This window comes from Seriola aureovittata, chromosome 9 (genome assembly GCF_021018895.1).
Source record: "Seriola aureovittata isolate HTS-2021-v1 ecotype China chromosome 9, ASM2101889v1, whole genome shotgun sequence".
Lineage (NCBI taxonomy): Eukaryota > Metazoa > Chordata > Actinopteri > Carangiformes > Carangidae > Seriola > Seriola aureovittata.
In genome coordinates this window covers 26168207-26194722 of record NC_079372.1, presented here as the reverse complement: position 1 = coordinate 26194722, position 26516 = coordinate 26168207, and the positions used below count along the sequence as shown (strand labels likewise).

General features: G+C 37.7%; 1 protein-coding gene across 5 annotated transcripts in view; it reads right to left on the bottom strand.

Annotated features, from left to right (window-relative positions):
• The window catches only part of rgs19 (regulator of G protein signaling 19), a 32952-nt gene extending 15495 nt beyond the window's left edge, over positions 1 to 17457 (bottom strand). The window contains exons 1-2 of one of the 5 annotated variants that reach the window (XM_056385053.1): positions 16813 to 17457; positions 8715 to 8825 (exon numbers count right to left, since the gene is read on the bottom strand). In XM_056385053.1, the coding sequence (XP_056241028.1) occupies positions 8715 to 8729 (15 nt within the window). In that variant the 5' untranslated portion in view covers positions 8730 to 8825; positions 16813 to 17457. Of the gene's footprint in view, positions 1 to 4555; positions 4749 to 8714; positions 8826 to 16812 lie in introns of those variants that run through there. The other 4 variants (XM_056385052.1, XM_056385050.1, XM_056385051.1 and 1 more) reach the window with 4 other exon arrangements.
• Between the last annotated feature and the right edge of the window lie 9059 nt (positions 17458 to 26516).

Below are 26516 nucleotides of genomic sequence, written 5' to 3'. Positions count from 1 at the left end.
TCGGCCATTGTTGTGTTTAGAAGACGACGTTATAATTCGCCTTCTGTGCCGCGCTACGTCTTCAGGGCAGATTGGAGGATACAGTGAGTTGCTATCGGAAAGTGGCGTGACGGGCCGGGGCTAGCTGGTTAGCATACTAACTTCAGTAAAAGGTAAGTAAGTACTGGTAATTAAATAGCTGTTAATACTAATGCTGGTTATGTAGCAATAACAAAACCTACAAATAGCTCCTTTAAGAAAACAACACATATCCTATGTTGTTTGAATTGTACAGAATCAAACAAACGTAAGGTGGAAGGTTTTCTTCTGGACTTCCTGGGAAAATATCTTTTCTCTGGATTCCCCAAATTTCCCTTCATGAATCAAGTTTGATTTTAAAAACAGAACTTTTATCATATATAAAGTAGGATTCATTCTATTCATCAGATCCTTTTTAATTTATTGGATTAAGTGGTAATATTTTTCTTAGAAAAACAATTCCTCTTAAAGGTACACTATCTTTGAGGTGGAAAAAACAAAATGCAAATCATCAAGAATCAGTTGAGCCTCAGTTTTTCAGTGTAGCGTCTTACCAGTTTTATGTCCTAGAGATTATAATGGAGCGTCTGACCACTTTTAAAGACATGAGGTTACTTCTTTGTGCGGTGACAGGGAGTGAAAAATCAGCCACATGCAGCCATTTTGGCATGTTATTATAGTGACAGGTTAGAGGAACAAGAGCACTGTTGTTGGAGATTTAGTTGTAACCTTGGAGCGATCTTCAGTGATCGATATTCACCTGTTGAATGCAACAACTTATGCAACAACTTATGCAAACTTATGCAACACCGTGTTTCTGTAACTACCGGATCTAAACAAGCAACAGACTACACTACATGTTACACTTCCTTACACCTTCAGGCATTATTTCCTTAAAAGTGAGTAGTCCATTTCTAACTAACTGTCTGTCATGTTCTGTAAATGATTTTTATACTGTCGGTGCAATCACAGTGACGTAAAGCCCTCAGGTGAGTGTATCTCAGAGTTTGACTCGAACTGAGACTTGAGGTCAGACTGAAATGAGCTGCAGCACAAAAACCATAAAACTAAAATATTAGGGCTGCAACACATGATTACTTTCATTATTGACTAATACATTTTTTAGTCTCTGACATGATAAAAAATGCCAAGTTATGAGAGCTCCTAAATGCCTTGTTTTGTGCAACCGTCAGTTTAAAACCCAAAGACTTTTAGTTTGAAATAATATAAAACCAGCAAATATTTACATTTGAGACGCTATAACCAGACAATATTTGCCCTTTTTTTTTGTTTGAATAAACTCTAAAGATCAAGTGATTATCAAAAATGGCAATAATTTTTCAACAGTTCGACTGATCTTGACTGTTTCAGATTATAAGACACAACTACACACATCCACAAAGCACAGTAAAAAACTCTCGATTCTCTTGTCAAGCCTTATTTGTATCAAGTTTGTGTATCACAATGATTTAGCCAACATCCCATTTCCAGCAGTAGATAACTGGGTGTAAAACGACTTAAATCCTGAAGTCAGTGGTCGTCAAACTACTTCATATCAAGGACCCCTAAACTGACATCACGTAGACCATCCCCATCTGATTCTTGCTTGTAGATGTTTTATTACAGAAAGTGTGTGAAACCCTTGACCAAACTATTCATGCATTCTGTCATTGTCTTACTCATGGATAGAATTATGGTCGAAAATAAATGACTCCCAGTTCTGCTGGAGAAATACCTCTGGGGGTCCCCGGACCCCACATTGAGAACCACTGCCTTAAGTTACTGATGCCACTGCCTCCATTTCCTCTCAGTTACATGGTAAATTTACTCAACTTTGTAAGCAGACATGTGTTCCAGTGTGTTTCTGCTTTGGTCAGTGTGAACTTTGCTATATTAAATGTGACGTCACTGTGGGTAAAGGCAGGTCACTGGTTCTTGTTTCAAACAGTACAGGTGGATTTCAGTGAGTCAGACTCCAGATCCAGTTCAGGAAAAAGGGGAAATGTTTTATGGAGGAGAGGAGCTCTTCCAAACTCCTGTCCTGACATGTTGAACACAGCTAAAGCTTTGCTATTGCACTGTTTAACACACACACACACAAACACACACAACACACATGCTTTATACAGCTTGCTCCTCTCCTCTCCACTCATCCTGCTCTTGATCTGTCTCTCTTCATTTAGTCTTTCTTTGAAAATGTCACACGCACTCCCTCGCATTCAGGGTAAAACTCTCTCGTACTTTATAACAGTCTCACAGTCACTCACACACACACACACACACACACACACACACACACACAGTAAGTGGGTCTATAAATCCAGCCTAACAGCGCTGTGGTGACAGATTCAAGGTTTTACACCAGAGGGCTGCGCCGACAAACCATATCAGCTCCCAAATTCATCTCAACTCCTCTCCTTATATGGACAAGCCTGTCTTAACACACACACACACACACACACACATATACACACACACACACACACACACACACACACACACAGGCTAGATAAACACAATTAAGCTACAAATGCGACATGCATTCAAAGTTATGGAACACTAACTCACTGTCATGCCCACACAATCAGAACTAGATACACATGCCGACTTAAAATCACACCACACACACACACACACACACACACACACACACACACACACATACAACCAAACAAGCTAGGGTCCATTTCAAGAATATGTTAACATCCCACTAAAACTGTAAAAAAAAAAAAAGAGGAAAAATAAACTTTATACTGAACATTATAAGGAAAGACTTGTTACAAAGTTTTCTAAAAGCCATGTTTCAGTGTTTTGACCGCCACAAAAGAAATTCCCTTCACTTCTACTAACATAGATACAGAGGCACAAACCTAATCTTTAACTAAAGAGAATCTTGAGAGGGTAAAGATGAAATTCATTAGTGATGCTGACCTGTTGTATGAGTCACGGGATTTAAACAGGGGAAAAAAATAACGGGACTAGATCACTTTTTATAATCGCATTTCATCACAGCAACTTCTACATCTCAGTATTAAAATTCTCTCACTCCAACAGCTGCCTCAGGGACTTCCTGCAGGTCACTGTCCAGTATCATCCTCCGTTGCACCCACATGTAACATCCCCTGCTGTAGGCTATACCATTCTCTTCATGACTTGTCACGTCCCCATGACCACCTCTCATATTAGTCATGGCCTGCTTTGATTTAGAAAGATGTTTTTAGCATTTAACTTCATGTCAAACAATTCCTTCTTTATTCCTGTCACAGCTCTGCCCTGATGACACGTCGCTGGCAGCTGTGCGATTAATATTTTCCATTTGTTCCTGGTCCCCTAATAAGACGACTGAAACTACTAATCTTTATTTTATTTTCAACTTTTCAAAGTTTTGTCGGCTAATTTCCAAGGAGAAGCTCTGCAGTGTGAAATTTGTACTCCTTGGTTACATTTTTGTGAATGAAATTTGCCCACACACAGACAGCCTGGTATGGTAATATCAGGGGCGTCTATGCGAAGTCTCAGCAGCAAACACCTCAACATGACCAGTGATTTATGACAACATTGCTCAGATAAGACAGTTTATTTAAATTTGTTTAAATGTCTCTCCAATGTGAGCATTGACTGTTAATTATTTTGGGGTTTTAGACTGTTGGGTGTACAAAGATGTTGTACCAGATGATGTCACCTTGGGCTTTGAAATAAATAGTGATGGGTATATTTTGTAAACCAAACATTTCATCAATAATTTGAGAAATGAACCGGTAGATTAATGAAAATAACCGTTAGCTGCATCTTTACAATAAGCATAGATGAACATGGAAACAAACACGTGACTTCTCTTGCATTTCCTGTTGCCAAATCTGACTCTCTTGGAGCATCTTTGAACATAGCAAAACTCCCTGCTGCCATTTGCATAACGCGCAGGTCAAGTTTCCTAACGCTCTGAACTTATTTCAAGAATGATTTTCTTTCTTTCTTCAGAGTATGTAAACATTTGCTAATTCTACCCTATTTTTTATACAGAAGCTGTTGCCAAGGTAACAAAAGAGGGAATCAAATAAACTAAAAAAGATGAACTAAATCCATCACTTGCCTGGTAAGTAGGAAATCCATCTGCAACCTTGTGATGTGAAACATGTAAACTACGTCGATTATTTGTTGTTACTAAGTCAAAACATGCAAAACTACACATCCACAAGATGTCCACTTTTCAGGAACTGAGAAAAACAGCCTGGTTTAAAGCTTGATGACAATGCAATTTCAAGTTTATCTAACAGGGTGTTGAAAGAGTTTCATCAGAGAGACAACAGAGAATTTCCTCAGTAACCCACAGAGGGGTCATTAAACAGCATAAATTTGAGTAATGAAGCGACGTTCAGTTTGACAGACACTCTTACTGAGAGTACAGCATGAGAAGCCAGAGAGGAAATCCAACCACTAACACTGGTACTTGTCTGTTGAGCTCTAAAGTCACAACTTTTAAAAGCTCACGAAATAACCAAACTCTGTTCAATAACCTTTGTGCAGCAGCAGAGCTCACCAGAGACGAGACGATTCAATGGCGGGTCAGCGATGGACGAATGAATGAAAGAACAAATGGGTCCTTCTTTTGCTAATGGCTATGATGAATCCATCAATCAACGCACCTTCACTCCAGTAAAGAAGGAAGAGAGACAAAAGGCAGTCGAAAGAGAGGGAAAGAGAAAGAGAGAGACAGAGGGGAGGAAACAGAGTCAGAGGTATTGTGACACACAGGGCTTCTTCGTTTCTTTCTGAGACTTGATGAATCAGACCCACACACACACACACACACACACACACACACACACACACACACACACACACACACACACACACAAACCCAACCCTACTCGTCATGACTGCATGGGCCTATTCATGCCGTTATGGCTTAAAGGGAAAAGCTGCTAAAAACCAGCACTTGCATTCCTTCTTTCTCTGAACTTGGACACAACTGGAGTCCAGTCCAGACTTGTCAAAGTCTCTCTTTCACACGAACACCAAACTTCAAAAGTCTGACTGTGTATCCCTCCAGCTATACAAATGCTTCAGGCATCCATGTATCACATAGGAACATATCTTTCTCCGTTCTGATTGTTGTTTGACGGAAACGACAGTAAAAAGAAAAAAGAGGCCAGCTGTTTGCAGGACTGCTCAGAGTAGCTTGTTTCCTTCTGACTGAGAATGCACATTATATGGCCAAACTTATGTGAGCACCCCTGATCGCGGTCTGGTTTTCATGGTTTAGGCCCCTTAGTTCCAGAAAAGGGAAATCTTCATGCTACATGATATTTCAGATAGTAGCATGCTTCAAACTTTGCACCAACAGTTTGGGGAAGGGCTCTTTCCTGTTTCAACATGACTATGCCCACTTTCCTAGTTTGACGTGGAAGAGCTTGACTTGCCTGCACAGAGGCCTGACCTCAACCTCATCCAACACCACCGAGATGAGCTGCAACTCTGACTGCGAGCCTTATCATCCAACATCAGGGTTGGACCTCACTAATGCTCTTGTAGCTCTATTAGAAGACTAGAGCTACAGCTGTTATGTACAGCTGCTATAACTGCTGTTATAACTGCTGTTATAGCAGCAGCCCATGGTTTCACTATGAGATGTTCAACAATCAGATATGGCTCAGGGTTTCCTGCTGCATATACAAATGGAGGTGCTGCACCTTGCCTGCAACAAAGTGCAACAAAGTGCACTCCCACAAATGTCAGATGAAATTACAATTTTATGAAATGCAACACTTGTTAAGGTTCTGGAGCAGCACCACACAGCAAATGCCATCTATTTAATGAGTGAGACGATTGTCTAAACTGTCATCTAATAACTTTGATAGCAAGATGAGATACATCACTATGTACGTTTGCTTTGCAGCCATCCATCAGAGTAGCATGTTGCAATGTCAGGAAACAGGAAACCACGTGAGGCTGGGAAAAGTTTAGACAAACAACCCGAAGAGTCACAACAAGGTGCTGAAGTGTGACAAAAATAGGTGTTGCAGCTCAGTTATTTTGATAATCATCATTTGGTTACAAGTTTTATCAAATACAGTTGTGAAGTGGGAGGGGCCACTGGTGTTTATCACCATTCTGTATTTCCATTTCAACTTTTTATTAAACATCCTTAATATTATTTCGCACAGAAACACAGGACCCTCCTGGAGAATGGAACGACCTTATATATTTATGCGCCAGTTTTAATCATTTCTTGATAAGAAACAATATTGCATGTCATTTTGGCATGGTGAATCAGTCTCAAGACTACAATACCCATGAGCCTCAAGTGCATCTGCTGTGAAGAAGAAAACAGTCAGAGGTGCAAATCTGAACAGTTGGGAACTGAAAACGTTCTGTTGTTAAAAACATGAAGCTATGGCTGTTAAATTCTACCTAAACTGACCCAGAACTTAAAAGCGAATTCATTTCAGTTTTCCCAACAGCATAATCTTTAGTTCCCGCCTGCCATCAGCTGCTCACACGACAGAATTTTAAATTCTGATTCGATACTTTTTGCCAAATTGAAATTTGACAGTCACGGTTATTTATCCCCTTTTATTTTTGGACACTTTTTTGGACAAATTAACTTGTCAGATACATTTGCTCTCGTTAACCAATGTTCAAGTCTTTGATTACTTCAGTGAACTTCTTACTACTAAGTTGCCCTCGAACAATGAGCCACAAGTGGACATGAATACAGACACTGCTGCACTGTACTTCACGGCCAGCATCTAGTTCCCTTAACAGCAACCCTGCATAAGGAAACATTCAAATGAAGGATGATAGGAATGTAAAGAAGATAGAGAGAGTTAGAAAAAAAGAGATAGGGGAATGAAGAGGGAAAATGGGTGAGAGGCAAATATAATGAGAGAAAAAAAAAGTGAAGGGAATGGGAAGAATGAGGGAGAACAAGATAAGAAAATGAGAGAGGGAAAGAGCGAACGAAAGTAAGAGGAAAAGATAGAAGACAGACAGAAAGAGTGAGAGAGACAGAGAGGAGAGAGAGAAAGGACAGATGAAACAGATTGGAGGGAGAGTAGCTGACAGCAGTTATATATAGTTAACAGTGACATGTGGGAATTATATGACAGTTTAATTTAGAAGAAATGACCAAGAGGAGAGAGAGAAAAACATTCAAATGAAAAGTAGAGTACAGTAGAGCCAAAAACTATGATAAGGATATATCAGTTTGATTAAGCTAGATCACTTAGAAGCAAGAAAGTTAGACTTTGAATTGGTAGCTTTCAGTTCTCTGATCTCTCTCTTTTTGTACTTAAATTCAGCCATCCTGCTCATTGACCCTTGGCCTTTCTCAGACATTCTCGTCTTTATTTGTGTTCTGGTGGACACTTCAAATGTCATGGCCAAACTACTGTCAAATTCAAATTCCAAATCTAGCCACATGCAGTCTAAGGGTTCTTGCCTCTACCCATTTTACCCTGGATGCTCTGGGACATGACTTGTGTCTGCGGACTTTGGGTATACAAGTGTCCCAGCATGCATTTCACATCTGTGAACAATGGTGGGAGATACTGTATGTTTATAGATTTTTTTTTTTTTAGGGAAGAAATTAACCATTTAAATTCTGAACATTTAATCAAACATAATGCCTGCTCTAAATGTGAGCATGCGCTTTCCAGGCAAGACTGTCCGGTAATCTCGGGAACCAGCAGAACGTTTCACTTGTGAGAACCAACCAGTTAGCATCCATAGTCTTCTTCAGTGAGGAGCAGACTTATCTCAGCAAGCCCCTAGCTGATGTAATGGTGGCTGGTGTCTCCATAGTGTTTTAAAGATAATGTAAGACATATTATATATATTCCCTTTGAAAGTTAACCGTCATACTGGTTTGTCTGAAGGTACATTTACAAGCTGCCCTATAGAGTTTTAATGTTAACAAACAAAAGTTATGTTTACATATAATGTATCTTACCAAAATACATTTCTTATTCTTCCTTCATGAAACATTTGTCAAGAAAATTTTTGAATATTTAAAAGTAGGCATGGACCAATATGCGATAATATCAAATGTCACAATATTTCCCCCCATACACAAATTTTTTAATAATATTGAAAAAGATATTATGAAACTATTGTAATAATAATATTGTATATCGCAAAATTTCAGATATGGCCCAACCCTTTTTAAATCTGTGAATTGTTTATATCCCAATTTGCTAGCTTGAAATCTTCTTCCTCCTTGCTTTTGTTGGTGCGTGGCTACATTTCTTTGTGCGCTATCACCACAAACTGTCAATCAGCAGAACAGTGTGAAACTGGTAACAGGGAATAACATCATGATGGCTGTAAATACTGCTCCACAGTGGCTTTGTCCGCGCACACATGGGTGATGTAATACACAGTAATGCACAGTCCAACCAATAGTAGGACACCATTCCACTGATCTGCAGATGGCAGTTAACATGCCAGGATATGGAGCAATGTGCAAACTTATCAATCTTAGCAAGTACACAAGTTTGTTGGGGTAACCTGTCAATTGCTTCTGTTATTTCCATAAGCCTGTTTCTTTGCTAGAAGATAGGTATTTAAATTACAAAAACATTTCCCGGATAGTGAAACAAAGAAATCTAGAGAGATAAAAAGATGAACACAGAGAAGAAAAGTATAAATAATATATATTTGGGAGACAGAGAGAGGAAGAGGTGCAGTTGGTTTACCAGAACGTCCGTCATGTCGTGAGGGCGGGCAGTCAGTTAGTGTGCGAATCGTCAGCGATGTTAGCAGGCCGGACACATGCATGTCATCCCCCCTTCTGCCTCGGACCTCTCCTTTATAAATACACACACATACATACACACACACACACGTACGCACACAGAGGGGAATGCACAAATGTACGTGCGAACGTGCAGTCACGCAAATATGCCACGCAGAAGCCACAATACAAATGCATCTCAAAAAAATAAAAAAATAAGAAAACATACATACATACACATATATGTGTGAAATCCGATGCAGTCATGGGCCAAAAACACAATTTACACACACATAAAAGCATACACAGCCAACACAGCCAACACAGCCAACACAGCAAACACAGCATGTAACACCCACAAAATGCACAAAAATCCCAGGGTAAAGTACATTTATCCACAAAAACATGGGTGTACACAGGCAACAAACACACACACACACACGCACACACACACAAGGAGAGAAAAAAAGGCCACAGTGAGTGTGTGTGTACCAGTCATCCACCTGTCACCTGTGGATCCTCCATATATTACACCACACACTGAAAAAGACATACATTTTTAAAATATCTGATAATCAAGAAAATAAGTTTCCATTCAAACGATGCTGAAATTTTAATTTCCAAAGATTCAGTGAAAGAACGAGTGAAGCAGAATGAGCATCCATGAACTTTATCATATGGAAACTCTTATGCAGACTTTCTGAGAATACGTCCTAACAAGATTATCTAATCCAGAGAAGCAGAAAGTCTTCTCTTGGTACATTGTGGTGTGTCATTGCTATTTTTGAAAACTCCATCACACCAATGATAAGTATGAACACTGAATCAGCTGCCTCCCTGTAACGTGAAAATCCACTGTATCTGTATCAGCACTGATGCTGACTTCATTAAGCAAATTGGGTTTCGGACATGATGTGACCAATCCACATTATATACAGATGCCTCATTGATGTCATCATAGGATTCTGTGTTTTCGCTGTGAGTTAAATTAATTGACTCATGGTTGGCTGAGCTCTCAGTGAGTTCCACACAGTGGGGAATTGGTACTTAGCATTGGCAAATAAACTGAGAAAAGGTATCGTTTCGGGAGAGAAAAAGTTGGATTGATCCAAAATTCATATTGGACCAGAACAATTTCAGGATTTCGGACACTACTTAACTTTAGTTTTGCCAGCAATTGTAAAGCAGTTGTACACAGACATGAGAGTGAAAAAAGTTAGTTTGGCGTTGTAAGGTTCTGAAAAAGCAGCTGCCCTGTGGAAATCTACCTCTTCATTTTCCTTTGAAATCTGCCTCAAGGGAGTAACTTGAATTCCACATTGAAACCATGAGACACAGATTAGCAGTAAGGTTGTTGCATATCATGCCAATTAGTTTCAATAAGGAAAGCTAATGATGCTAAGAAGTTAACTTGGGGAAACAGAAAGACTAATTTAGGAACTCCAACCTGACAATTATGGCTGTCAAGCAAGACTTGACAAGCAGAGATTTACTGATACTGTTAGAAATACAGGGAAATTTTGATTCATATCCCCACAAGCAACATATGACCATCCTGTATTATTTTGATTTAATGATTGCAATGTAAGAGTAAAGAATTTTGAAGACCTCATTACCCAGAAACCCAGTGAAGTGATGACAACGCCTAAAGCTACATTTGGGGCTTTTTTTTTGCTTTTATTGGAAGTCAATAGTGAAGAGAGAAGACAGGAAACAGAGTCATAGAGAGGGGTGTGATATGGCGCAAAACTTCCCATCTGAAACTGATCGTTGTGATTATGTAGTTATGTGGGCACTCCAAGTTGACCAATTTCAGATTTTTAGTTGACTTGAGTCACAGATCAGATATGTATCATGAACATGTAAACACAGATAACACTTGTGGAAGTTGCTGCCTTTTATAGATTTTTGAGGTTCGAACATTTTCAGATCTATTTGTGTCACATAGAAATATAATTCTGTTTAGGCATGCCAATAAGATTTTCAGCCAGTAAGCGCACAACATAAAAATAACTTCTGGGCAAACAAAGTGAATCCTAAGATTTTGATTTAGTGCAGAAAGAGTAATAATCTCAGTTGCACAGTCACGACGTGATTTAACTACAGCTGAAACAATTCATTTATTAACTAATCAACCAACAGAAAAAATAATCTGCATCTTTAAATTATGGAGTCTTAGTTCGAGAAATCAAACAATCTGATTCTGAAAATTGTGATGAGCATTTCTTTTAACTATTATCTGACATTTTCTTGCCCAAATGAATAATCAATAAAATAATTAAGGGTCCCATATTTTGCACTTTTCCAATGTTGTATTTGAAGTGTTGATATCAATAACAAAATATGTTTGTGGTTTTAAGAACCAAAAACCATCTCAATATTTAGTTAGTCTTATATCTCCTCTCTCAGGCTTCTCTCGGAGCTCTAGCAACAACAGGTCGGTGAGCCAATCTTCTGATTGGCTGACTGTTTTCTGAGTGATGAATAAGCATAATTCAGGAAAACACTTAGAGAAACCAAATCCTGCAAGGTTGGATGGTGGGTCCAGGTAGGCTGGGCTTGACTGAGAGCGGTGACTGCTTTGTTGTGACATCACAAAGTTACAGAAGTCCTGACGGCTTGTTTTAAGGCTCAGTTACAGAATACAGGCTGTGTCCATTTCTTTGTGGACTGAGCACTTTGATAGTTTCACGGTATTAATGTAGAAGCTAGACCTGCTTATAATCAAAAAAGACATGGACATCTACCTTTAACTTCTTACAATATGGGACTTTTAACAAATGAATCAATGTTGAAACTAACTTGCAACAATCTTGCAACTTTGATTTCACAGCCACACAAACAGCATGTCACTTTAACTCCACTTTCTGAGACTTTTTGGTGAGTTCATGCTATTTGAAGAATTGCACGGTCATCTATGGGCTAAGAAAACACTACGACCTCTTGATGGGATCCTTTCAAAATCCCACTGGATATCCTCAAAAATGTGTGGTGGTCAAACTAAAAATAGGGCAGGTTTCTTTTAGGTCCTGGACAAACATTTGAGATCTTCAGTTTTTAGTCTGACAACAGTGAAGACATGGGAACACTGGTTTGGATTTTTATGGACTTAAACGTCAAACCAGCAACACAGTAAAAGTGCTCAGTAAAACCGCCAGGACATTAATAAGACAAGATGATAATGAAGACACACACACACTAAAAAGAAAGGCAACCACATACATAGATACACATCACTAAAGTAAAGATGGACAGACAGAGACTGAGAGAAAGAGGCACGAATGGGAAGTCAGAAATAGTGAGAGAGAGAAAGAGAGACGCAGGAAAGAAAGGTGATGACCAGCTTGAAAAAAAGAGGAAGCAAGCAACAGACACAATGAAGAAAGACACAGGAACAGGAAGTATGTACCAACTGGCAGCGAGAAGAAGGAAAAACACTTCTAGACTCCTGATCGGCTACAAGTCAGTATCTGAGATCTGAGGTCTGTCTCGTAATCTCAGGTTTGGGACCCCAAAAATGGTGTCAGACCACGATTTCTGAGAGCTGATACTGTTTATCCTGATCTCCATGGCGACGCAGTATTCAACTGCTGTTTCAGGTGAAAATTCCCAAATAAATGGCAGATCATATGGAGGAGGAATGTGGATTCCTCTGCTTTCTGAAGGTGCTTGGTTTATTCAGTCACATGCGAACAAATCAAAAAACAAATCTCACTTCTTCAACAGGAATTTTTTTTCACAACTGAGTTTGTAATTCAAACCCGCTTACGGGAAAGGACCCCAAAACACGAGGATTTATGAGGATTAAAGGTGCTGGATGTTGACATTTGATAGCCAGCACTTTCACATGCTCAGACACACCAAAATGGAAAAAAAAAAAAAAAAAAAAAACGGAGAAGAAAATGCAAAGAGCTGTACTTTCAAAACCTGTCATGTCTGACACTTCCTTCCACCTTTAACTTCTAATTTCAAAAGCACGTTCCTGTGCAATACCTTCACCCACAGCTGTCCTGCATGATTCATGAACAGGCATTTACTACACAATGAAGGGATGAGGAAACTGGAGGAAATAAAATAAGGGATCAGTTGTATAATACCATCTCTGCTCAAACTAAGTGTACTCAAACGCAGCAACACATTCATTTCTGCTTTTGTTGTGTCTCTTCCTCTTAAAAGTTCCTGACCAGAGGGTACACCTTATATAGTCATAAATAGGAATTATAGCACAATCCTGAAAGTCCCAGTAGGAATATTTAAGCTTTAGTTTATACTAAAGTTGTGCTATATGGGATAATAATGTATACAATAAGACTACCACTGCATTGCTGTAGTGCAGTATGCAGGAACTTCATAGTGTCAGTTTATACATAAACATACCATTGAGTACAGCAAGGTCAGTATAAACTCACAAACCAGAGACACTCTAAGAAAAGTAAAGGGACACTGTGGTGATTTGTTTTTGTCCTAACTGTTCCACATATCAGTTGATGGAGCTCATTAATACATGTCACAGCAATCACTGTCAATTATCACTTTTCCTGTTAAAGAAACTTGTGACATCACAATAACTTTCGCTATAATTTTCTCAAGGGACTTCAAGTGTCAACCTCAGATCCAGAGAAAAACACAAAACTTTGGTAATCAAGATCAGGTTCAAAGTCAAGTCCAACTAAATAAGTAAAAATCAGGCTAAAAAACAATTTTCAGCAACTATGTCTTCATGAAAAGGTTGTCACAATGTACCATGTGACCCTTTTATAGAGATCCTGTCACGGTTTGCTGTGACAGACAGATGTTTGGACTTTTGGAATCTTTATGTTCAGACATTTGTTTTATTTCCTATTTTGTAATCACTTCCCTTGTGTGTCTCAAGTAAGATCTATTTCCTGTCTTTGTCCTGTTTCCGTCCTTTGAGATTGTTTGCCCCGCCCTAATCTGTTACACCTGTGTTCAATCACCCTTGCCTCCCTTGTGTATTTAGTCTCTGCTCCCACTTGTCTTTGTCAGTCTGTCTGTTGATATCTTGTTGAAATCCTGTTTTACTCCTGTTTTGCTCCAGTGGTCCCTCGTTGTATCCTGATGTACTCCAGCTTAGTCCCTGTTCACCTTCATTTTGGATTTTGAGTTCTTTGCCATTTCACCAGTTTCGTAAATTTCTTTTTGTTTATTGAAATAACCTTTTTTTTTTTTTTTTCTTTTCTTTTTCCACGAACCCCGTTTTATGTTGGCTACTGTTGGGTTCAGTTTTTCCCCTAAACCTGACAGATCCTTCTATATTGACATTAAGAAGACCCCCTCATTGTGCCGCCTTTGCTTGTTTACACTGAACCAAACTAAGCCGGCATAATTATTATTTTTTTATATATAGCATGCTGACATGTAACACAACAGCGTCGACATACCGCCATGATGGCTCTCCCTTTTACACAGATGTCGATCCGGCTCTGTGACTACCTCCACTGCCGGCATAAAGGCGGAACAAAAATGGCCTACCATTCCATATTCATTGCTTTTATACACAACGGTGAGGAGGAATAAAGGTGGAACATTCCCTGGCTGTGCAAAAGAGAAATCTTCTACACATTCCACTTACAACACTAGTATTGGCCTGTGTTGCCTCAAGTTGTTGGCCTCAAGCAGAAATGAGGAGCAGGCTGTATAGGTCTGGTAAGATTACTTCAATCCAAATCCACACCCCAGATTTTTTTTCCTTTTTCAAACCTGTGATCCTGGAACTACAAAAGGCTTCATACAACTTTTTACACATATGCCCGGGACGTTTGAGCAGACTTTGGTGTGTTGAATCTGTTTTTCCCTTTTAATATTAAGACATTATATCTGGTGCTTTAAATTGGCCAAAAAAGGCAACTGGTCGTACATCTATTGCCACTACCTGGTGCATCCAATCACATTGTGCTGTCAACAGCAACGGGAGAGCCTACGACAGATGCACCAATCCAATCATCTGAATTAGAATCTGCGATAACACTGACCTTTTATGCTAATTTGCAGCTCTATATTTTTATTCTGGGACCCCACAAGAGCAGCTTTGCATGATTCAAAGTTCAAAAAAAGTCCTTATTTAATCACAAACTGCCTGTTATGCAGCCCTTCAGTTGACATTAGCTCAGGCTTCCATGAACGCTCGCTCTCTTTCTGTATTTGCACCAAAAAAAACCCCAGCATCTTCTCGACATGGCAACAGGCTAAAAACTAACCAAACTCTTCCCAGCTTCCGCTCTTACTAGCTTTGTGGGGTGGGGGGGTTATGCAAACGTGTTACATAGTAACGTAGGTAAGCCTGGAATACAAAAAAGATGTTTTAGGCACTTCAGGAGCAGAGTTTTCTGTCGAAGGGAATAACGCTCTTTGCGGTGGAGTTTAGGCTTTGCAACAAACCCCAAAGAGTGTAATATGGGCACTTTAAGTGTATCATGTATTGGCCAGATGTTTCCACTATCAGTTTCATTGAAAAATGCAGCGGTCCCCCAAATAACTTTCAAGCACCATAGCATCAGCAATCCTTGGCCTCATAATACCGTACATAAAAATGATCCCGATGAGTTCCACATAGTTGGGTATACAGATTTCTAATATGGAAGAAAGAGAGCACTGGTATCAGATAATTACTTGCAGAAATAATTGATACTCAGAGAGAAAAAGTTGTATCCGTGCCCTAAAATTACATGAAAACAGATGCAAGCATACAAATCGTCAAAACTCAATGTAGCTATCACCAATTCCAAATGTATTTTCTCCCCCTGGAAAGCAACACAAACACAAGAGCAGAGTGCGCTACCTAAAGGTTGAAAATTTAGATAAGAAGAGAGAAGATGACAATGTAAGGTTATGCTATGCAATGTTATGTCACAAAGAACTGTAGAATTGTAAATGGAAATCGCTATAAATCATCTAGCAAGGTTAGCATTCTTCCTCTGTCAAATCTGCCTTGCCACTTTATCTACAGACAAACACAGTAAACAGCCTTCTATTGGTTGACAGAGAAAAACTGACTTGTCAAAGTAAATCCACTCCATGGTACTGGCTCAATTCGACTCAACTCTACTCGCCCTTTTTAACTTTTCCGGGAAAAAGTTGTGGATAGTACCTGCTACCTATGGTACCTTTTTTTCTTCTGAGGTTTAAGGCGAGCTGAGGCGATAACCAGAAGGTGACGTGAAATGACTGCAGATTACTGATTGGTCTGAGAGAGTCGCCACTACTGCATCATAGCTGTACGAGACTGGACATTCTGAACAAACCCGCCATTTTTACACAGCCAAGCCATTTCTGTTACTTTACTATACTTTTAGTATGGCGACCTGGAACACCACACTGTGGTCAACTGAGGAGGCATTTAGAAAGTACTCTGTGGAAGTACTACATGGTATCAAAAGCGAGTAGAGTCAAGTAGAGCAGAGTCGAGTTGGTACCATGAGGTGGAAAAACGCTATTAACAATATTTCAAAGATTCCATTACAATGAATGAAGTTTGGTACAAACTGAAACTGTCATACATCCCAGTTTGACCTGAGCCTTTACAATTGACCTGTTACAACTGAACCCACTCTCCCCTATGAAGCATGCCCCTGAAAGCTTCATGGTTATCAACAGCAGAAACATTAGTCTAACAGTCACTGACTTCTTATATATGACAGCTGAAGAAAGAAACACAAGTAGGATGAAACAAAAGTAAGAAACCCCTTTTCTCCTCTTCCTCAGTTTTCTACCAGTGAGCTGTTTGTGTGCTTTGTGTGCGTCCTGTTTTATGTTACAGAAAAAAAGAAGAGCTGAAGACCGAGCACTGGTCTGAAACACCCCTGCTGGTCTCAGTGTCATTAAGGAAACCGTTTAAAAGAAACGGAAAAAGACGGAAAGGAGAAAAGACAAGGGGTCACTCGACTACGACTCCTTCTCCCCCCCCCCCCCAAAGACTGCCTGCCTGCCGCTCGTTCTTGAGAAGGAATCAAGGAGGTAAGAAAGGAAAGAAGGAAATGAAAGGAGGGGGTGAGGAAGGAAGGAGAGGAGGGGAGGGGAGGGGAAGAATCACGGAGACCGACCTTTTCCTCAACACCGCGGAGCGAGGAAAAGCCCCGCCGCTGACTGAAGACCGGGGAAGGGGAAATCACACTGAAAGCAGCTCCCCTCCCCTCCCCGCTTCAAGCTCGTTTCTGCAGCCGATCAGATACTCACAATCTTGGCATTAATAAGGTCCGGAGGGCGGTATCCGCTGCGCTTTCGGAGGCACATCCGTGTGGTTTTTTTTTTTTTTCTTCCTCTGCCGCTCCGCACCAGGGGGGTTTGGTGCGTTGATTTTTTTTTTATTTATTTTTTCTAAATATCCTGCTGCTGCCGCCGCTGTATCGGAAGAAGAACAAGAAGAAGAAGAAGGAGTCCTCCTCCTCCCCCTTCTGCTGCTTTCCTCCTGCTCGGGTTTTTCCCAGAGAGAGAGAGAGAGAGTGATAAAGAGACAGACAGAAAGAGTGTGTGTGTGTGTGTGTGTGTGAGAGAGAGAGAGAGGGAGAGAGATCACCGCCCTGGCGGACAGAGGCGGTGGAGCGCATGCGCGGATTCACACGTCCATCCAAGCGGGAGGAGACCCGGAGTTCTCTATAATAAAACTTTATATATAACAATTTTTATTTGTTGTTGCCAACATTTTATTGCACATAATAAAACATCATGGAGAGCCATTTAAATACCAGACCAGGACTTTTATTAATAAAAGTATCTTTATTATGTACTTTTATGCTCTTTTTATTTTTAGATTTTATGCAACTTTTTTTGTAGAGTTGTTTTTTTTATATATATATATTCATACATTCATACATAAAATATACTGAAATCATTTGAATGTAACTTTACACATGCCTATATGTCACTGTATACAGCCACCTTATTTTGGCAGGTGTATGTTTTCTGTTTGGAAAGCAATTTAAATAGAATGCAGATGTTCATTTATAGAATATTAGATACAATAATAAAGATGACAAAGGTACCATGTGTGCAGTGTTTAATGAGAAAATTTAATTTTAATGTTTTATGTGCTCATATAACCACAGTACACCGTGACTAATTGTTAAGACTTGTACACTAGACAGGGGCTTAAGAAATGACAAAATTCAAATGAACACAAATATAAGTTTTCATCACTATTCTGCTTTGCATGTGCACCACAGATCAGCATTAGTTACACATTCAAACCGCAGAGGCCTCCGGCTTCTCTTCTCTTCTCTTCTCAATCTGAGTTTGGTGGGATGGGTTGTTGGTTGATAAGAAAAACACACAGACCTTGAAAGCCGGAGACAATCAAATGCAGGCGTCCTCCATGAGCTACAGTTCCTTCTTTCCAGGAATCACAAGGTTCACATGTTGAGAATCAGTACAATCAACTTCAGCAGCCACCACTATTGTCCTTGTTCTCCCTCTCTATCTCTCTGTTCATCCATTCATCCATGGTCATGTAAGGAGATAATGAAAGTCTTGTATATTAAAAGAACAAAAATGACAATGTGCTGTTTCTTGGCTTCACCTCTATGACCCCCGAGGCTGTGCAGGCCCGAGTCTGACACTCAGTGAGTGTAAAGGAAGAGTAATTTGAAGGTGGCTGAAGCTCAATATCCACCTGTCATGCTTCCTTCCTCAGGTTTATTAACAGGCTCATCTGTTAGAGGTCCTGATTTTTTCATGCTGCCTCTTGAGTTGAAAATGCTGCAACTTTTGAAAAGCTGAAGGACAAAGATCTTTTGCTCCCCTAGATGATTTCTTTGTTTTGTTGTTTGGTTATAAGTTTTAAAAAAAAAAAGAAAAAAGAAATCACTGTTTTCTCAGTTTAAATATACCATTAGCTGAGTTTTAACAGGGAGCATTTTATGTTGTTTGGTGAGTGACTGCTTCATATGATGTGAATGGACCAACAGCAACAGGAGGGGGCGCCATACACCAAGGAGAGAGAGGGAGAGAGAGAGTCAATCAAGCAAACAAATGATTAAAACAATAAAATTTTTAAGAATACATGGCAGAAACTTCATTCAGACACATGCATTTAAACTACTGAATGTTAATTGAATACCATGTTCTATTATACTTCTTGTCTTGCAGAATGGCACTCCCTGCATGGGTTTAAGCACCTGATAACTGCGAGTGAAAATGTCAAAAACACACTGGTGTCTGTGTCACTTTTGTCAGACACTAAAGTGTGTCCTGCCTCATTTTCAGTCATATGTGAGTCCTGAATAAGAGAGCATATAATATGGCCTCTAACAATCAGCTTACTAAAAAGCTACAAGTACGTAGTGAGTTCACCGAATCAATTGCTATTGCTATTTACAAAATCCATCATTTCGCTGCCTAATCCTCTGCTTTTCATCATTTTCTTAGGGCACACCTCTCTTAAATCATGATCCTGGGATCACAGGAACACTGTGAGGGTACAACAACCACTGAAATCTCACCTCCCTTGAATCAGCTATATGTAATGTTTCAAGAAATACCCAACTTTTGACTTTAAATACTGGGTGTAAAATGTGTTTTTGCAGTCCAGCGCCCCCTGTTGGTGCACTGCTGCAGACACTGGCCTGAGGTGGCTGTAGTCTCCACCGCCGCCTGTTATCAGAGGTTAACCTTTGATCGGTGATACAATTCTGAATCATATCTAGCAGCACAAATCTCCTCTGATAGAGGTGTGAAGTCTTATCAAATGCATTTCCACTACCTGATCTGCTGCTTTCTGTGTAGGTGACATGAAAACACTCAGAAAGGCCTTGATTTATTATGAAACTCACTAATATAACGACACAGGGCAAAAACACACACAGCTCGATTGGGCTCTCGAACAAATGTAAATAATATCTCAGGTGTTAATATGAGTAAAATGTGCTCAAATAGTGTAACGATTTAAAACTATGCAAACATGAGCGCGTCTTTGCTGTAATACAACACTGAAATCCACTGAGCACTGCCACTTGTTGAATGTGCTTTGCAGTGCTCTCTGTCACCACAGGGGGGCACTAAAGCTGCATATCAAGCCATTGATACACAGTATTTTGAGGTTATGCAGATGTGCCATTTTCTACAGACGGAAATTGACCAACAGTTTCATCCAGGATGCATTTGCTCTTTCAGCTCCACACGTTTGATTCATCCTCACAGAACCTGAGCTAAAGCTGCAGTCTGTATTGTTTTATAACCTTTATAACTCAGGTAAGGTCCACCCTGAATCTGTGCTATATTGTTCATATGAATCACCACCTGAGAGCTGGCTATACAAGTATAATGCTATAGTGATTAGTTTCATTGGAGGAATCAGGGGCCTAATTGCTTTGCCTGAGGATAGAACTAGTCATTTTTCAAGAGGAGTATTTCTCATTGAGTTTGATGTCAAGTTAATTTCCCTCTTCATCACACACATGTCTCAGAGGATGTCACAGAGATCTGACTAATTAACAAAACAGCATGACTGAGTAGATTTTGCAGTAGAGTAAAATAAGGGGAGAAACAAGGAAACACAAAATGCCAGGGAAATTCTTTAATGTAAAACGTGTTAAAAGCCTGAAGCAGGAACATTTCAAGAAGCATTTCCAGCAGTGACAAACATGAAGAGGCAGAAACATGAAGCTTTGGTGATTCACCTCCACTTACCCCATTAGTTTACGTAAAACAAAAGTGCATCAGTCTGCCTGTGTCATGCCACATCTCTAAAAGGATTTGCTTAAATAAACTGTGCTGTTAAGTGTCAGGTCAAACTGTCCTGTTATCAGTTTATAAATTACAGGAAAAAATATAATACCTTTTCCAGCATGAAACCATGGTTATGGTTATGAGTCGTGTGATGTGATGTTTACAACTCCAAAGCTACAAAGCTAAAATATATCAAATTTACATTTTTAAATCTGAGGTCTAAGGTCCTCTTGTCTCAGAGAAATTGAATTCAATTATGCATAGAGTGTGTCTTCTATATTTTTTTCTACCTGCAGATTTAGTCAGGTTGAAGTTGGTGCTGCAGAAGAAGAAGTGAAACCTCCACCCGTGGCGGAAAAACAGGAAACACAAACACACACCCACTCACTTTCTTACTTACAGTTTTGTCTCCAAATGCATTCACACTTCTTCACTGAAAGCACTGAAAATAATTGTTTTTGCACATTTGTTTTCCTGTAATGTTCCAAATTCCTTTGTACCGTGATGGCTGTGTCTTTCTGTTCTTCCTGTTACTGTGGCACAACAATCAGCAAGTCCCCCGCTGAGTTTTGAACACAGGAGAACAGCGGATTATTCACACTGGAAAGAGCAACGTACACACATACTCACACACACTGTAGACAGAGTGTAATAACACAGACAGACCAAGAGCTTCGATCGGTAGAAGCCTTAATTCTCTAACTTGTAGTCTACAGCAGTCTTGTGAATCCAATCAGACACCAAGAAGCAATTTCTTCTGATCATTTGCTTGCTGAGCTCTCCTATCATTTAAAGTGCCAATAATCAATATTTTATATCATATATTGACATTGACACTGAATCAGAGTGTGGTGACGAATCTGCAGGTAATTATCATCAACTCTGCAGCTCTACTCACCCTGATACTTTTGGTTGTACAGCACATATAGTTCAGTGTCAGTGCTCTCTTTAACCTTGTTCCTGCAGCAGTAGGCACCTGTTTTCAGCAGTGATAAATCCAATATAGTACCAAACAGCAGACAGACATATTTAGCAATTAGCTGAGGAATCAAGTGGAGAAGACTGGACTTGCATTCAACAGGTGGACAAAACACTGCAAATGAATGAGTATGAGTTTAAGTTGCTAAATTGTTAGTCTCATCAGCTTCATGAAGTGATATTAATACAGCTCCCAATGCACATCAATTCAGCTCAAACCGTAACTGGATGCAAAAAGAAGCTTAGAATTGCTGTTCTTCACTGCCTTCATTTAATCATTTATTCATGCACTTTAATTAGATATTACATGTTTTACAATCTGTTTTTATGCTGTTTTCTTATTATGCTTTCTTATTTTGGTTAAGTACATTGATTGACCTCTGTGTCTGATAATGTGTACAAATAACGGTTATGGAGTTTACCCTCTAGTGGCCACATTTTGATGAACCTGTACTTTACTTCAAGCACAGTCATGACATAACGCACACACAAACACACACACACACACACACACAGAGTCATGTGGAGTAGATGTACATAGGCACATGTACTCACATACACTAATTTATAAATGCAGGTTTACATAAGATGTCTTTGATCATGTAGATGAAAGACTGGTGACCTCCAGTATGAAATCTCCAAGTCTTCGATTCTCAGTCTGAATTAATGCAAAAGAAACAGAAGTACAGAGTTTGTCTGTCTGATCCAGACAGGATGGGTCTCTCAGGATAATGTGGGAAATAGAATCAACTGTATAAACAAGGAAAGAGAGTGGAGTCAATGCATTGCAATAGCCTGGAAATGGATAGGTGTAATGGATAAAATAGAGCATTTATATCAGACTGATTCTGGTCTCAAGTTTGGCATTACCTGTTGGGTTTCTTGGTCAAGCTCAGGCTTAAAAATATACTAAGCAGGAGAGGCAAGTAAAAAATGTAATACATTCAATTGATTCTGCTGACAAGATGTCAGCCATAAATACCACTGAAAAAAGAAAACATAGATGCAGTTAGGGCTGAATGATATATTCAATCAGTGTGATCAATAACTATGTAAAGGGACTTTTATGTTCCACTCGATGCCTGTGCTCTATTTAGTTCTGTCAGTCTATAGCTGTATAAGGTAACGCGTATATATATATATATATATATATATATATATATATATATATATGCACTACTGACCATGCTTGCTAGCTAAACAGAAATAGCATTCTCTCAGCAGAGCAGCAGTTATCTTCAGTCTGATTAATAATACATTACTATAACCAACAATCTTATCATTCTCATAATTTATGAATGAAGCTGTCTTACAAAAAGTTAATTTCAATATAAAGATAAATTATCTCAAGTACACAATAACATTAACTTGACACTGGCGTAGGTCCCCGCCATCGACCAAAGTTCAGTTGATTCTGAACTTAAAACATCAGCCAAATAAGTGGTCAACCTTGAATCCAGAAAGCAGTTAGTTTCCCATCAAAACGTAACTGCCAGAAGAATTTAGTAGTATAGTATAGATTATAAGATATAATTTACAGGAAAAAGGGCTGATAAAACGGTGTTGATGTACAGTTGACTGCGTGACCTTCGACTAAAATAGGAGAAACTTTAGAGTTTGTCTGCACACAGTGGGTGTTTTGGGGTTGAAGTATTTTGAAGGCTTGAAGGTGAAAAACACAGACACGACCAATCTGGACCGGATTAACATCACTGCTGCAGAAATGAAACTACCTGACCTCCCCTACAGACACTAATCTTGTCTGAATGGAGCTTATGATGTGGCACAAAATGACACATCACATTAATGACACGTCACTGCAGCTCCTTCGAAAGTCACCCATAGACAGACATAGAGTTGTGCTGGATGTGAACAAACCTACATCCTCAGGCTGAACTAAAATGAAATGTCTGTACCACAGATTCCCACACTGGTTTCTGAGAGCACCTACATTCAAATGACAGACTCATGTCGGCTAACTGAGACCACACAGGGCAGGACTGTTAGGCAAACTACGCAAAAATATGCTGTAGCCTTTTTGCCACAGAACACTAAAATACTTAAATTTCTGACAAATATCATTCTTTTTCCTATTGCATATTGATGATGGTAATAAACGTACAACAACAGCCAGAAATAGTTCATTATTGAAAACGCTAGCATTTTGGAAAATGGTGGGTTTAAGAAATGCAAATACACCAATCTGCATATGAGTGTTAATATTAGAGGAAAAAGTAAAGTTTTATCAATGTGAAGATGCACTGTCACTGCCTAGAGGAAGGCATCTTTGAAATGTATTTTCTGGTGCAGAGGAAGCAGCCATGCTGTCAGATTGATGAAAATGAATTATTAATTTGACTATTTAATCTTGGAAGGGTTTTATAAGCCAATGGGTGACAACATTACCTGGATGATATGAGTAAATCATGAAAATGATCAAAATCATATTATAATATAGCATAAAAATGAAAAAAAATGTCATATTATATAATATGGTATAAAAAGGCATCGTATAGTATGACATAAAAATGTCAAAAAACATCATAGTATAGTAAGGCATAAAAATGTCAAAAAAAGACATGTTATAGTATGGTATGAAAATGACAAAAAATGTCATAGTATAGTATGACAAAAAAAGTCAAAAAGTGTCATAGTATAATATAGCATAAAAATAAAAAAAAATGTCATATTATAATATGGTATAAAAAGGCATAGTATAGTAAGACATAAAAATGTCAAAAAACATCATAGTATAGTAAGACATAAAAATGTCAAAAAACATCATAGTATAGTAAGGTATAAAAATGACAAAAACATCATAATAAAGGATGACATAAAAAAGTCCAAAAATGTCATATTATAATATAGCATAAAAATGAAAAAAAAATGTCACAGTATAATATGGTATAAAAAGGCATAGTATAGTATGACATAAAAATGTAAAAAAAACCATCAAGATATAGTATGGTGTAAAAAGGCATAATATAGTATGAAATAAAAATGTCAAAAAACATTATAGTATAGTAAGGTATGAAAATGACAAAAAAACGTCATATTATAATATAGCATAAAAATGAAAAAAAAATGTCATAGTATAGAATGGTATAAAAAGGCATAGTATAGTATGACATAAAAATGTCAAAAAACATCATAGTACAGTAAGGCATAAAAATAAAAAAAAAAAAACATCATAGTATAGTAAGGCATAAAAATGTAAAAAAAACATCATAGTATAGTATGACATAAAAAAGTCCAAAAATGTCATATTATAATATAGCATAAAAATGAAAAAAAAGTCACAGTATAATATGGTATAAAAAGGCATAGTATAGTATGACATAAAAATGTCAAAAAACATCATAGTATAGTAAGGTATAAAAATGACAAAAAAGGTCATATTATAATATAGCATAAAAATGAAAAAAAAAGTCATATTATAATATGGTATAAAAAGGCATAGTATAGTATGACATAAAAATGTCAAAAAACATCATAGTATAGTAAGGCATAAAAATGACAAAAAACATCATAGTATAGTAAGGTATAAAAATGACAAAAAACGTCATAGTATAGTATGACATAAAAATGAAAAAAAGTGTCATAGTATAATATAGCATAAAAATGTAAAAAAAACATCAAAATACAGTATGGTGTAAAAAGGCATAATATAGTATGAAATAAAAATGTCAAAAAACATTATAGTATAGTAAGGTATAAAATTGACAAAAAACGTCATAGTAAAGTATGACATTAAAAAGTCCAAAAATGTCATATTATAATATAGCATAAAAATAAAAAAAATTTCATATTATAATATGGAATAAAAAGGCACGGTATAGTATGACCTAAAAATGTCAAAAACATCATAGTATAGTAAGGCATAAAAATGACAAAAAACATCATAGTATAGTGAGGTATGAAAATGACAAAAAACGTCATAGTATAGTATGACATAAAAAAGTCAAAAAATGACATATTATAATATAGCATAAAAATGTAAAAAAAACATCATGATATAGTATGGTGTAAAAAGGCATAGTATAGTATGACATAAAAAAGTCCAAAAATGTCATTTTATAATATAGCATAAAAATGAAAAAAAAATGTCATAGTATAGAATGGTATAAAAAGGCATAGTATAGTATGACATAAAAATGTCAAAAAACATCATAGTACAGTAAGGCATAAAAATGTAAAAAAAAAAAACGACATATTATAGTATAGTATGAAAATGACAAAAAATGTCATAGTATAGTATGACAAAAAAAAGTCAAAAAGTGTCATAGTATAATATAGCATAAAAATGTAAAAAAAACATCAAAATACAGTATGGTGTAAAAAGGCATAATATAGTATGAAATATAAATGTCAAAAAACATTATAGTATAGTAAGGTATAAAATTGACAAAAAACGTCATAGTAAAGTATGACATTAAAAAGTCCAAAAATGTCATATTATAATATAGCATAAAAATAAAAGAAATGTCATATTATAATATGGAATAAAAAGGCACGGTATAGTATGACCTAAAAATGTCAAAAACATCATAGTATAGTAAGGCATAAAAATGACAAAAAACATCATAGTATAGTGAGGTATGAAAATGACAAAAAACGTCATAGTATAGTATGACATAAAAAAGTCAAAAAATGACATATTATAATATAGCATAAAAATGTAAAAAAAACATCATGATATAGTATGGTGTAAAAAGGCATAGTATAGTATGACATAAAAAAGTCCAAAAATGTCATTTTATAATATAGCATAAAAATGAAAAAAAATGTCATATTATAATATGGAATAAAAACATATAGTATAGTATGACCTAAAAATGTCAAAAAACATCATATTATAGTAAGGGATAAAAATGACAAAAAACATCTTAGTATAGTAAGGTATAAAAATGACAAAAAACGTCATAGTATAGTATGACATAATAAGAAAAAAAATGTCATATTATAATATGGCATAAAAATGTAAAAAAAACATCAAGATACAGTATGGTGTAAAAAGGCATAATATAGTATGAAATGAAAATGTCGAAAAACATTATAGTATAGTAAGGTATAAAAATGACAAAAAACGTCATAGTAAAGTATGACA